At 41.4% G+C, this 14,171-nt stretch overlaps 1 protein-coding gene across 4 annotated transcripts in view; it reads right to left on the minus strand.

Moving 5' to 3' along the window:
* Positions 1-14,171, minus strand: part of LOC137107037 (SH3 and multiple ankyrin repeat domains protein 2-like) — a 170,982-nt gene that overhangs the window by 104,068 nt on the left and 52,743 nt on the right. For all 4 annotated transcript variants that reach the window (XR_010912068.1, XM_067491247.1, XM_067491244.1 and 1 more), the window contains 3 exons: positions 9,569-9,796; positions 3,698-3,901; positions 2,767-2,838 (listed from right to left, as the gene is read on the minus strand). Coding sequence is in view for 3 of the 4 variants with exons in the window: in XM_067491244.1 (XP_067347345.1) it covers positions 2,767-2,838; positions 3,698-3,901; positions 9,569-9,796 (504 nt within the window). In the remaining variant the exon portion in view is untranslated. The remainder of the gene's footprint in view (positions 1-2,766; positions 2,839-3,697; positions 3,902-9,568; positions 9,797-14,171) is intronic.

The raw sequence follows: 14,171 nt of genomic DNA on the forward strand, positions 1-14,171 counted from the left end.
TGTTGCAAGGAAACACATTTATTAACAGAAAGTGACTCACAAGTGAATAGTTGGTTGTAACGATTGTGCGTTTGTTAAAAAGTCAGTAAAGACATCGCATCTGACCTTACGAGTCGTCCTTCGTACCAGCTAATGTCTGGTGATGACTCGCAGCTATAGTAAACGTACGGCACTCACCGGAGTTTGAGGCCCCGGCTAAATGCTAACCACGTTTATTTAGTGCCTAAACCCAGAAATCTTTGTTCCCCCCCAAAAAAACCAAACACCCATGTCCCACGTCTTTTAACAGACACTCTTTTTATGAGAGGGTAGGAACAAACAACCTCTGTGGGTGTAGCGGTTGGAGGACTTGTCCAAAGTCTCTATTAACTTTGTCTCCAGTAAACCTTAACCTTCAACCCTTCAGTGTCACCGACAGTGGAACTATTATTAGATTGTGTTTGCTTCATGGGGTTTTTGTTAAAGAATTAGCTAATCAGTTTAATTTCGTTTTAGTGAAAGACCATGTTATGATTGTGACGCCACAAATCGATTGTATTCAAAGCGTAATTTGAACTGACTGTGTAAAACTGTGCAAGGCCGACCACAGACTGAGACATCAACCATGATGAGTCACTGCAGTTTAATATCTGGAAATGTCAAGAGTTCGTGTCCATGGCCCCATGTTTTCATGCAATGTTTTATTTAACGTAACTGATATCCGTGTGTGTGTGTGTGTGTGTGTGTGTGTCTGGTGAATCAGAGTCTGGAGGATGGTGTCCTCTTCCCCTCCCTTCTCCCCGGACCCTTTGCTCTACTGAAGCATGATGAGAGGCTGGCAGTTGATTGGCTGTGTCAGTGTGAGCTTCAGCCAACCACAGAGCATCACACTGCACCACAAACAGGATCACAGCCACAAAGTTGAGACAGGCCAATAAAGAAGCGAGGAATGTGTCCATGTTAGACATAAATGTCAGAATCGTGTTTTCTGTCTAATGACTTTTGCTCTGCACATTTATAAACCACACTTTTCTTTTTCCCTTTTTGTTTTTCCACTTCGGTTCTAGCTGCTCCTGTCTCCAGTTTCCTGCATTTGGATGTAGAATCAGAGCAGCTGTCAGACAGTTTCCTAGTGCGCCGCTAACAGAGAAACACTTGCCAGAGACACTTATGCTTTGGCCGCGCTACAGGATTCGAGTAGCTATGGGAAAGCAGCCTCGAGTCACCCTCACACATCGATAAAGAGGCTAAAAATCATCAATTTACTGTAGAGGTTTCCTTCCATTTCTGTGGGAGGGACAGAGATGGAGCCAGGGAGGGGTCTACTGTTGGGCTGACAGCCTTGCAGATTCTCCTCAGCCATCACGCAGCAACAGAAAGGCGCCAAATAAGTCCAACTGACAGGTTAAGCCGCCCCATCCTTCGCCTGTAGCACAGTTCAATCTGCCAAGAATTAAAGCAAACATCTACAAACACTCGCTCACACACTCCACAAACAGCGAAGCTGCTAAACAGATTATTCAATCTGCGAGAGTCCGTTCTTTTTCTTATTTGTTTTTATCCGACTTTGGCAGCACCTTTGGTGTGAAACTGTCATTACTGTGGTGTTTTCACACCGCACTTCCCAGAGGCCAGTGTGCAGTCAGACCAATGTGGGCGGCACTGGGACGTCTTTTTTCTTGAATTTCTTTGTTCAGCTGTTTAGCTCTCCTGCAAATTGGGCTTCTAACTGGCAACAACCCCCTCAGTCTCTGAGCAGAGTGGCAGAAAGCTAGAGGATTCCAGCTCACTGCATCCGGGAAGTCGGCCTTCTCTGTGGAAGCTGCAGCTCAGTGGAAGGTCCACAGGACTGAAGAATATTCTTAAAGCAAACTTCAAGTTGCCCATAGTCAACGTGCTGTTGTGTCTGCTTGTGATTATTTATTGCATGTTTTTTTTCCCCCCACAATTCAGTCATTATTGTTTCATGATGTGACCTGGCAAACGGACTGCAGATGAAAATGAGCTCCAACTGTGGTGCAAGACATCAAATGGTAACGCTTCTGTTCAATATTGTTCACGGGTCCTTGATTAAATAATAATAAATAATTAAGCTGAGCCAACACGTTCTCATCCCACAGCGTCAGATAATTACACTTCCTGAGGCGTCAAATTGTCTTGCTTTTTTACAAGCTTTTGTGTTATTACTTGAACGCCCCTGGAGGGCGACCATTCGAAGCTACGGGGACGACTTTCTATCTAGACAAAAACTGCACTTGGGTTGGGCACAAAAACTTCTGGGTAGAGTTAAGTTAGAAGTTAAATTACATAAAAACAAAAACACTCAAAACAGTGACAACGTCACACACATACTTCGTTACTATAGTAACCTAACTTGTCACAATGTGTTACAATCATCATTAGAGCGCAAAACGTCTCGCAACGAGTCGTACACTGGATTCCTGTGGAAAGTTGTACCATCCACCACCTCGTCCATTTCCCTACAAAACCTTTTCACTTTATATTCAACATCATTGCTTTAGGTGTCAAATATTGTCCTACACTGAAAGCTCAAAGCGTCAGACACCAATGCAACTGGAAAAGGGACTGGACAAAGTGGAAGCCAATCTGTGCTACCCATCCATTAGTCGGTACCTTTTGCTAACAGTCACTTGCGATACTGGGATCAAACATTTGCAGTGATGTTTGCCTGTTTGAGAGCCGCAGTGTTTTTTTTAGAGTTTGAAACACTGAGCACAAATGGAGTATGGTTGTTTTATAGGTGTTGTCTTGTGGTGAAACTCTCACCTTCGTATGAAGTTTGGCAATTTGTTTTTCATCCACGTTAGGTTGCCTGTAGACTCTGCTCTTGTAGCGGAACTGTTGAGTGAAAGACAAATTATTAAAAAAGCCAAAGGTCCAAAGAAAAGCTACAGGTTCACCAGGGCTTTTATTAAAAACTGTTCTAATAACAGTGGACTCCTGGAACTGATAACCTTTTCCTCAATACTCAGTGGTTTCATTTTGTTCTTTATTAACAACTGAAAATAAACTGAAAACTGAAACACTAACTGAAATAGTAAAATAAAACTGTATTTTTAAAATAACATGTTATATTTTCTGGAGTTTAATTTACTCTATAACTGCTCAGCAGGGACAGATTTATCAACAACACTAACAGAGAAAAACAGACCTGGACATGAAAAATTAAAAAATGAGCAGTCAAGGCCTCTATAAGCATGTGTCATGTGGCTTTTTTTATCCAAAGGTAATTTGTTGTATTTTGTCATTGAGTATTTTTTTATTGATGTTTTTCTTTAAGCCTTTATTTGGATTCATTGGTTTCACTGTCCTATAGTCTCATAATATTATTATTATAATTCTATTAACTTTTTAACACTCTTGTTTAGTGAGTTTATGATCCCTATTTTGACTGTTCCTATCTTTGTCTTTGCTTGGTAGACATTCGTTTTTTTAATTCTTCACTTTCAATAATCTTTAAAGCACTTTGAATCGCATTAATCTATAGGAAGGGTGCTGTATAAATAAAGTTTTGATTTATAGTTGCAAACGGCAAAAGGAGTAAATCAAAAAAATGTTGTGGTCAACTTAATATTTAAAGTAGATTAGATTTTATTTTGTATTTTCAGAGGTGCTGGTATTTATTTTCTTTCTTTCACATATATGTTGTAACCTCCATTGAGTGAATCAAATTTAACTAGAATCTAACTGGGTTTACCTCCAAAGACGGGACACCTTTGCTGATTGGCTGAGGATACTCTCGAAAGAGCCGTTCTTCATCCAGAAACTTGCCGTCCCTCCCATTGCTCGCTGCTTGGAAAAGCCCATAGTTGAGCACATCTTTCAGGCTCTGATTGAGCGTACACAGGATCCGCTGCTTGGCAACCCAGACCGTCGCGTTCGGGTTGAACCGCATGCATTTCTGTTGGAGAGGGGGTGTATCAGAGGGGCAAAGAGACAAATTGATGAGTGCTGGCTGGAAGGCTTGTTAATCAACACAAGTAAAATATTCATCTGTGCCATAAAGACCAAAATAATGTTATCAACTCGTGACAGACATTTCACTTGTAGTCTGGACTTCGAACTTTTGATTGACAGATGCAAATAGGTTGGGATATAAGACTGATGAGAGGATCAGAATAGAATGAACAATGTGACACATTGGAATTGGTGCTTTAATAAGACAAACCAGGTCCCAGTTACTACAAATAAACCATGGCCAAGCGTTTCTATTGTTGTATTGGTTCAGGCTATAGACTAAACAGTGCCAACGTTGTAATTGACCCGACCCCACTCCCCTCTGGTCCCGGTTCTACCCTCCCTGGTTGTGAAAAACAAAGACAGAAACAAACAAACACACAATGCAGGATTTCTGGCCTCTTCTGAATCAGAGAAGATTATGGGCACTGTGCCGCGGTTTTCAGGAAGTGTCTATGAATATAGCTGGATGTGCTGCTCAGCTGGCGATAGCAGGCCTGCGTCTGTGATAAGTGGCGAAGAGATGAGTGGTTTGTGAACTCCACCGAAGTGGCATCCTCTCAGCCAGTGTGGAATTTGCAGAGGAGAGGAGAAGAGAAGAGGGGGCGGAAAGATGAAGGGTTGAAGGTATATGAAAACCGATGTCTGGCATCTGGCAGGAGCTGTTTGGACTCAACTGTCCTCTGTTCCCTCTGCTCCTTTATTGCAGTGGCTAATCTCCATCCGCTCCCATCACTGCTGCCTCCTTGCTGCTCAGCACGAGCGCAACTTAAACGATGCCTGTGAATTCACTGAGAATCATTTGCTTGTCAGAGCAGAGGCAATGATGGTGCATAGTATGATTTTTTTTGTCGTATGTGTAAAAAACGTATTCAGTGGACCACAAAGATAACAGGTCTTAATGTACGGATTTAAATACACTTTTCAACTTTCATGAGCTGTGTTGAAATATTAATGTTGGTAATTACAGCAACCTATTTTTATGTGTCATGTAAACTCAAATTTCTGTGTTCAACAATGTTAAATAAAACTTAGGATTCAATTCAATGGATTCAGGACAACACCAGCTGACAATCTGTTGTCCTACTACACAGTGCTGGTTGTATTTAGCCTGTACACCGACCATTAATTAATATTGTGTCCATTGGAAGATTTGCTAAGCTACAGAGGGATTTTAATTTGCACCACGGGGAGAGAAAGCATGTTAGAGTATTTTGTTCTACAGAACAAATTATTGGAATAACTGTTTGGAGCAACTTAATATTTATGAGTAGTAAAATAAAAGCATGTAAGGCACAACCAGTTACAAAATAAGAGCATAAACAGAAGACTGAAGCGGTTGTACCACTAGTCTTCTTCTAGGGTGAACAATGATGATGCAGTTTGATAAATGTCAGAATTCGGTGTGGCCATTCTGAATAATAAGTCCTTCCTGTAACCTTCCTTTAAGTACTGCGTTTTGTTTTTGCATCAATGCTTTCCAGCAAATGAAAGGAAACCCAGACATTAGGCCTTTGGGTTATCTAATATCTACTGATATAGATAATCCAGAAAGCTAATCTCTGCCACACTAATTGCATGGGGATCTGCTTCTTGGGGGGAATTGCATGATAAGCAAATCTCTACAATGCAGTAAGCAAGTGTAAAGATTCACAGTGAAAATGACGGCAGATCCAGGTGGACAAACACCAGATATTTGCTGCTTTCAGACAGTGAGGCCACCACCTCCATCTCCACGGTCAGCACAATGCCAGACTTCGTGGCAGCCACCGCTCATGTGAACACAGCTATTTGTTGCTGGCATCTGAGCTGATTGCAGGTTGAATATTTGCTGCTGTGGCACGGCAACGGTATGACCATGGCAACCACGGTAACAGTCACAGACGTCCAGTGTTCACAAACCCTCCTTGGCCCAGACATTGAAAGCCTTTGGAAAAGTATTCGGCCGTGTCCAACCTCAAATCTGCTATTGTGTCCATTCTCTGAATCACTGGCAGAAATCAGCTCAGAAAAGATGGTGTCTCCATCTGGATGGAAAAACTGTGCTAGCACGAAATGACAGAGCTGTTGGACGAGCTAACGTAAAAACAAAAAATAAGAAATCAAATTTGAAGATTGTAGAAGGAAAATTCTCATCACCCTGCATCTCAGTTTCTGTTTTCCTTTCATTGAAGACAGTTACATTACCTCCTACCAACTTTTGTCTCAATGCTTGTTGATCATAATCGGGAGAACTTTTAGGAGTAATTTTTTCTTTTTTAATCTTTTCTTTTTACTACATAGACAAGAGGATCAGTTCTACTTTCCCATCAGTGTGTGCGGAGCCATGAGGGCATTAAAGCCACTGGAAGTCAGGTGAGAATAGTCTGTCATTGGTTAAATGGAACAGGGAACGAAGATCCTGCTCTAATGAGAGAAAGACCTGTTCTGCAAAATGGAACAACTGTACAACTGGCTTTGTTCACTACAGTTGTGACCATTTGGGCAATAAACTGATAAAACTCTGCAGTAGACTCTGATAAACTTTGTAAAATAGTCTTGAAAATACAAAATCACTTCACGCTTTTCAAAGAAAATGAGCAATTGCTGTATTTTTGGGCTTTGGACAGAGCAAAGCTAGGAGTTATTTTTGTTCATCTCCTGTGAGAGAAGCAAAATTATCAGTAGGTTATGAACTCTTTATTCCTTCAAATGTTGTCACTACAAAAGCTTCATTTGTACCACACAAATCCTCAGAGGCAGAGTGAACGGGCTCACGTGCACGTGCTGTGTATCTGCGGGAGCTTGAATTCTTCAACTGAGTTTGATTTTCAAGTGGACTGTGAGACTCAATCATGTGATCAAGTGGCACTGCTGTGCACTAAGTGATGAATGTGAAATCAGGAGCTTTAGTGCATGTGAGAGAGCTTAGTGTACAGTGAACACATCTATGGAGCTAACAACATCAAAGCGCCTCGAGTTCATCTCTGGGTCAATAATGTGCCTTGATGACCTAAACCAAACTGGATTAAAACACACACGCTTCTTTTATTCACTTAAGATTTTCTATTCAAGAAGTTCCAATGTGCGCTGAAGCTGCTGCTAACAGACATTCATTCCTTTTGTTAGACACAGTGTGATTGGATTTCACAGCAGAAAATGAAAAGATATGCAGAGTAAAAAGAGTCTCCAGACAGAAAATCAAATAGGAACGAAATGGGAGTGAAAATGAAGGGGGAGACAGGGGCTTCAGGTGGCTGCAGGTGGCAGGTTACTGCCAAACAGCCTTCATGCCAACTTCCTGCCTCCCTCCATTTCTTCTGTCCTTCTGTTTTATTTTGCCAGGACATGATGAGGACTGTACTGTCACGGACATTCACTGTAAAGCTACTGTCAGCTCTCAGTCCCCAAAGACACACACACACACACACACACACACACACACACACACACACACACACACACCCTGTGCAAAGCTGTTTTAGATAAAGATGAAACCACTGTACAGGCTCAAGCATCACCTCCAGCTGCTCATTCAATTAGGCTCCGCTGGTATGTGATGATAAAACCTTATGTTCTTTACATGACAGTAAACCAATATGCACCAGCAGCTACAGAATATATATATATGATCCATGGCAGGACACTGTCCACACGAGCTCAGAATCTGTAACTGTGGCCTACCTTGATTTAAAGCCACAGTGTGCAGGTATGGAGTGTTTAAGGAGCAGTGGCAGTGCATCGTATAGTGAGTGATAATCAGGACCCCTTTCCCAAAGTATTTTGGGGGCTTCAGAAATGTAACTGGTCTGCTCTCCTACTCTAAACTCCATTCATCCATATTTTTACTAAAGTACTACAGTATATTTACTGATTGCATTAATCTTATCAACTCTGAAGCTCTGATGAATCCACGTAACTACTGGACCTAAAAATATCACTCATTAGGCATAATTTGCTTTCTGCCATTTATCTACCAGTCAGTCACTTACACAATAATGGAAAATGTGAGGCCCAATTAAAACATAAACATAAATATGTTTTAATTGTCACATAAATATGACACGGCACAGACATGTTGTAGTGTGGTGCGTGTGGGTTTCATCCTCTATTATTGAACCATGCTGTTCCTATGCAAGTAACTGTTCCCATCTACAAAATCCAGTTTTATTAAGGCACAAGATGGAGCCAGGTGAGCAGGGATCAGCCCGTAAGGCTTTATGACAGAAATGAATGATGAGTTAGCATCATAAGCCCATTAACGAAGCACAGGAAGGTTTTAGTAGCAGATTAGTTACATGCAGGCTCCTTCAGCATTTCTTTACTAAAAATATCAACGTTGCTACATTATTAATACTTAATCAGTGGAATTGATGTGTTAAAACCATATATGGTCTATGGTTGCATTATGAAAGAAAAATTGTCGTTAGTTACACAAGACTTTGGTTCTGCTTTAAGACTTAATTAAAATGTTGTTGGTGTTGGTGTGTTTCAACTGTGGTCTGTGCTCTGCACCATTCTGCAAATCTCTGCATCCCTGCAAATGCAAATTTGCTAAATCTCACGAGAAGGTCTCAGTGCTGTCTGAGTTGCCTTTGATAATGTTAAAAAATATGGGTGTAGAAAAATGAGAAAGGAAATGCTAATAAGTGCATGGAGGGCCAGTTAAAGCTTCCCTTCACTCAGATATGCTCTGCTGATATTCTGTTTTGATGACAGATTGATGTTATTGCAGAGCTTGTTCGAGCACAATTTGAGACTTTTCAACCGAAAGTGGCTCAGTTTGTAGAGTGGCTGTCCGCCGACCATAGGGTCGAAGTTCACGTTCCGCTCTTTCCAGAGACTGAACTCCCAACAGCCCATCCCCAGCCATGTAGTGCCAGTCCCAAGTCTGGCAGAAATTGACAAATCAAAATGCAAAGTAATGATCCACTGTAGCGACACTGAACTCAAGGCCAAAAGCCGAAAGCACACACACCCAAAAAAAGAACGGGGGCATAGTGGCTGAATGCATTGAGCACTGGGATGCAGAAGGCCACAGGATGGAATCCCACCCCAGCAGGTGTGGCCCTGCCCAGCCACCAAGGGCTATCTTGGTCTTGAGACCACATAAAATGGGAGGGTTGCGGCAGGAAATCCATCCAGTGTAAAGAACTCGTGCAAAAATCAACGTGTGGACCACATTCCGCTGAACCCTGAGGGGACAAGCTGAAAGCCGGTATAATTTGACACATTTCAACAGAAAGAATTCTGACTTCCAGGACACACACATAGTTTAAACGTCTTAATGCATGACTGGAGGGGACCTTTTAAGATCACTTTCCTGAGATGCAAGCGAAAGCTTAAAAATACACCTGTTTGCTTAACGCACGCTGACAATGATGGTAACCCATGGCTGAAATGCCAGAGGAGCCACTGCAGTGCTGGAGTTTAGTGAGTAACAGCTCTCAGACCATAAATAAGGATGTAAGTGTCAAATACAAAGGATCCCAGCTAGAAGGCTGGATAAGCAATATGCATATGTCAACACTGAAAACAAATCTAGTTTGTATATCATATAGACTCCCACACAGTCACACGCTGACACATGTTAATATGAGCAGCCATGGGTCCATCCTTCGCACGCACTCACCGTCTGCTGCAGGTCAGGGATGAGGATGCGGACGACCAGCGAGTTTGTGTGAATGTCGTCCATGCGGCTTAGGGAAGGATCGGCGGTGGCTCTTATGGTCTCGTAAATGGTCTCTTCACAGGAGCTGTCGGAGGCAAGGTCGTCGGAGTAGTCAGAAAAGCTCTGGGCCATCTCATCCTCACTGGAGGTGGGACTCCGGGGCATAGTCAGCAGGCCCGGCGAATTCAGCTGACAGACAGAGAGAGGGGGAAAAAAAGGGTCAGACTCTCACAAACAGTTGAGCATTAAAATTTAATAAGTCCCCTTCCTCCCATTAGGGACCTTTTGTTGTTTTAGAGAGCCTGGAAAGATGGTGCTCGTTACAGGAGTTCACGCTCATCCATTTTGGTGCTTAAAGCCTGCAGAGCCTGCTCCCGGAAACTCTGGGAGGAATTAATGTGACTGTGCATTTTCACAATAAGGTTTTGCTTTACTAAGGTTGAACTAAAAAAAAAAAAAAGGGTGAAAACTGCACCAGGGAACTGAACCACAGGACCAAAGGCCCTAAAAATGTTACAGGCTGAGTAACAGTTCTCTATTAAGCTGAGGCGTCCACATGGTTTATTGGTCATCAAATGAAACACGTAACACTTCATTAGTCAGGGCTTGTAGCCATGCTATCCTGAGTGACATGGAAAGAATTAACATTAAAGTCTGTTAAAATACTAAATGTCTATCAATTTGTGTCTTATCAGGACCCATGGTTTGAATGTATTCCCTTAATTAAAGATTCCACTGCAATATTACTGTTTATGCCACTGAATGTTTGACCTTGAATGTGTGACAGTAAAATGCCGGTTGAAGCATCTTAAGCTTCCATTATTTGACATATTTCCCTGTGGGAATGGAACAGAATTGCACAGTTCAACGAGATCAGAGGTTCTGAAAGTCCCATCATTTCCTACATACAGTCGATGTTAGTTGACTCTCATTCACATGAAACTCATCTGCTTGAATCACCAGTGCAACAGATATTCTGTTCAACTGTGAGTCGAAAGCTACACATCAGTAAACCTAAAGCTGAGGGTGAGAGGTCAACTGTAGCCATTTGTTATCCAGAGATCCCACCATACTGGGGTTAAAATGCTCTTAACACTGAAGTAAAAAAAAAAAAAAAGTCAGTCTAAAGCCTTCAAAGTGTAACGTTTACTCGGGTACAGTGTAAAGTTTTCATAACTATGAAAATTGTGCACAATTAGCAAAAGCACTTTAAACGTCCGTTGGCTATTGGTGACATACACTGATCTAATGCTAGGACTTCTACTTAGGTGAGGTGCTTTCTTAATGTGAGGCTCACACACAAACATAACTGTGACACATACAACAAGTTCTGATTCCACACAGTCAGATGTTGATGATTCGTAAGGTGTCAAATTGCACCATTTTTAACGTCCTTTGGTGAAGCACACTGATGCTACAGGTGACCTTTGGCATCAGTATAGGACGCTCTAGGAGCTTCAGCATGTAACACAAAGGGACTGCACAAAACAACGCTTTTGAAGAGTCAGGACTGAGACCAGGCTGTGATGGGAGGTGGGATGTCTGTCATTTCCATATCATGGAGCTAACAGAAGTACCGTTCTTTGGTATACTGTGGTGTCTTTAGCTGCCATTGCTCCAGCTTTATGAATAGCAACGCTCAGACATGTGCAGGCATCTTCAAGGAAACGCTGAAACATTTTTCACTACTGAAGTTACTCCAAAAGAGTGTTGTGTGGATATAATAGAAATTATTTCTATTATTGTGTTTGGTTCAGTGATGAAGTTTATTTTTTCAGGGTTGATTCACTGAGAGGCCTCCTCTCTTTTTCAGCAGCGCATTGATTACTGGAAACTGCTAAGTAATCTATTGGCTGAGCAGTCAGCAGTCAGTCAGTGCTTGTTACGTGTCCCACCCAGATTTTATCCAGAGAATAAACTGGTGAACTTCAAGTCACAAGCTCCCTACAAGTGCAGCTGAAGGAGTGGGCAGTTAGTTGTTAAGGTTGGAATAAGATAGAAGACATCACTGTTTGGGCTATATGACCACATCCTGACCATGTTCTTCATCTAAACACTTACAAATATTAGGTTAAACCAATTAAAAACTACTGGAGACTTTAAAATGAAGTTAAAGATTTATGTAGAAACCTCATAAATTTTAGTTTGGTATGTTAATGAAATGCTTCTTCAAAGAGCTCAAGGTGTTTCGATGGAAGCCTTGTCCCTTCTCTCCTGCTTCTATGATGGGGGGGACACAGAATCAGTCAGTGTTTTATAGAATCAGGATCTCATCTCCCACCACACCTCTTCATAGTATGTGGGTAGTTCATCATTTAGTGAGAAGTTTGATCAAACTGCTGAAAGATTTGTTCGCTCTAATGCAGCTGTGACTGGAGTCTCTTTAGTGGTGCAGTGATTCAGAGCTGGAAACAACCATAAACTAAATTGCAAAGGATTGTTCGGACTCACTGACTCTCTGTTGGAGGAGGAGGGCGAAATGGATAATTTCCATGTACTCAGACTAAAACCTTGAAAATGGAAGCAGTTCACATCCACACAAACCTCTGGCACATAATACACTTCAGCGGTTTTATAAGCTTTACGCTTCACAGCAGGAGAAAGGGGGTGAATTATATTTCGATACTAAAACTTTCCATGTGTGAAATGTACAGAACAAAGCAGAACATTAATGCAGACACAGGTTTAGTGGATCAGTTCATCTACAAAATAATGCTCTGTTTCACCTCACTGTAAACTCGGCATCTTTTGGTTTTGGACTGTCAGATAAAACAAGATATTTTTCTCTGTTTCCCCTCCCAAGCAACTCTCAAAGAGAGAGTGCCAGCCACTAAAATGTCATAAACCGTCACAAACGCTAAATTATGACTGTGCAAAAGAGCTGCTTGTTTGGGTTTAGACTCAAGGACACATGGGTTATGTTTAGTCCCTGAATAATCATGAATAGGTTTAGGAAAACATTTATTTGCCTTAACTCACTGTAGCTTATGTGGTGTCATGTACACTCCCCTCCGAAATTATTAGAACAGTGAGACTGAAAACATTTGGGTTTGACATCAAAGTTGAATATGAGACAAGAGATCAAGTCTTTCTGTTCCAATACTTTTCCTCACATGAAAAATGCGTCGTTTCAAACAAAAGGTGCCACCTTCTAAGCTGTGTATCAGATCCAGTTGTAAATACCTGGAAATAAAAGCTGAAATGTTGATTTCTTGTCTCATATTCATCTTCGATGTCAAACCCAAAGGTTTTCAGTCAAAAATAAAGGAACGGTTTGAGTGATCCACTGATGCATTTGAACTATTGCTAAAATGCTTTTCATCAAAACTCTCCATCAGCTGCTCCATTCTTCATCTTTCACCAGGAGAAATGAGATTCGGTAAAGCAGAAGCTCTTCACTCAGAAAAACCAATAGAGCCACCTGAAATGGCCCAGGCTGAGTTGTGGGTGTCAGCCTGATCCCATAGTGTGTATACATCCATTAGCTGAGACACTTGTCATTGTGTTGTGGCATTGTCCCCGACACCTGAACACAACTGATGAAAACTGTTTTTTTAGACAACAGATCATTTCTTTCAGCGTTCACCAACACCAGATAGAATTCCGTCCCACAGATTGCTTTCGTTTCTCTGGATTTACTCTGTTCTTTTGCACTGATAATAAAAACAGGTTCCATAATGTTTTTTCTGTGAGTGCTACACTTCTAGAAAATGACCAAAAAGGGGAAACAATGTGTGGCTTGTTATAATAGGGCATTTAGAAAATTGCCAGTTTTAACATCATTGTGAACAGATGTTTCTGGTTTATAGGAGCCTTTGGCACATTTCCATTTTTACTACCTGCTGAGGACTTCATACTGTAATACATATCATTTTGTTCTGTGATTTTCCAATCAGCATGAGGCAAATTATAAATGTACTTTAGATCTATGGAGTCTGTGTGTGTACGTAATGTTTGTGTGGGTTTCTGCTTGAGTAACTTTGCTTGAAAGTGCTTAGACTGTTTGCAAAAAACATGAAGAAAAGTACATCAGGGATTCATTCATATGACTGGTGCTTAGATAAATTGAATTAGAATAGCTATGAGCTCATATCTAATAATAACGATAATAAAAACTTTAATTTATAATGCACTTTTCATTTGAAAACAAATCTCAGTGCTACGAGAAAAAGGAGCATAAAACAAACATGGAGCAGTTATTTAAAAGCTTTCTATTGAAAAGCAGCTACAGTCTGTGGGGCCTTCAAATACTTCAAATGGGAGTTCCACTGGTGGGGGGCAGCTGAGCAGAAAGCTCGATCTCCCATAGTCCATAACATTCGTGGGGTATGTAGTGGATGGACGCTTATACAGAGGAGATTTCGAGGAAGTTTGCTTAGTAATAAGCTTCTCGTAGCAGGTTGGGGCATTGCCATGGATGCAGTGATGTCTGAAATGCAATTTTGCAAAAAAGTTCTGGAGGATACCGGGAGCCACTAAAGGGACTCGAGGATAGAAGTGATATGCTCATGTTTACGCACCCTCATCCTGGCAGCTCTGTTTTGTATATGCTGGTGCTTTTGAA

Source organism: Channa argus, chromosome 2 (genome assembly GCF_033026475.1).
Source record: "Channa argus isolate prfri chromosome 2, Channa argus male v1.0, whole genome shotgun sequence".
In the NCBI taxonomy this organism is placed as follows: domain Eukaryota; kingdom Metazoa; phylum Chordata; class Actinopteri; order Anabantiformes; family Channidae; genus Channa; species Channa argus.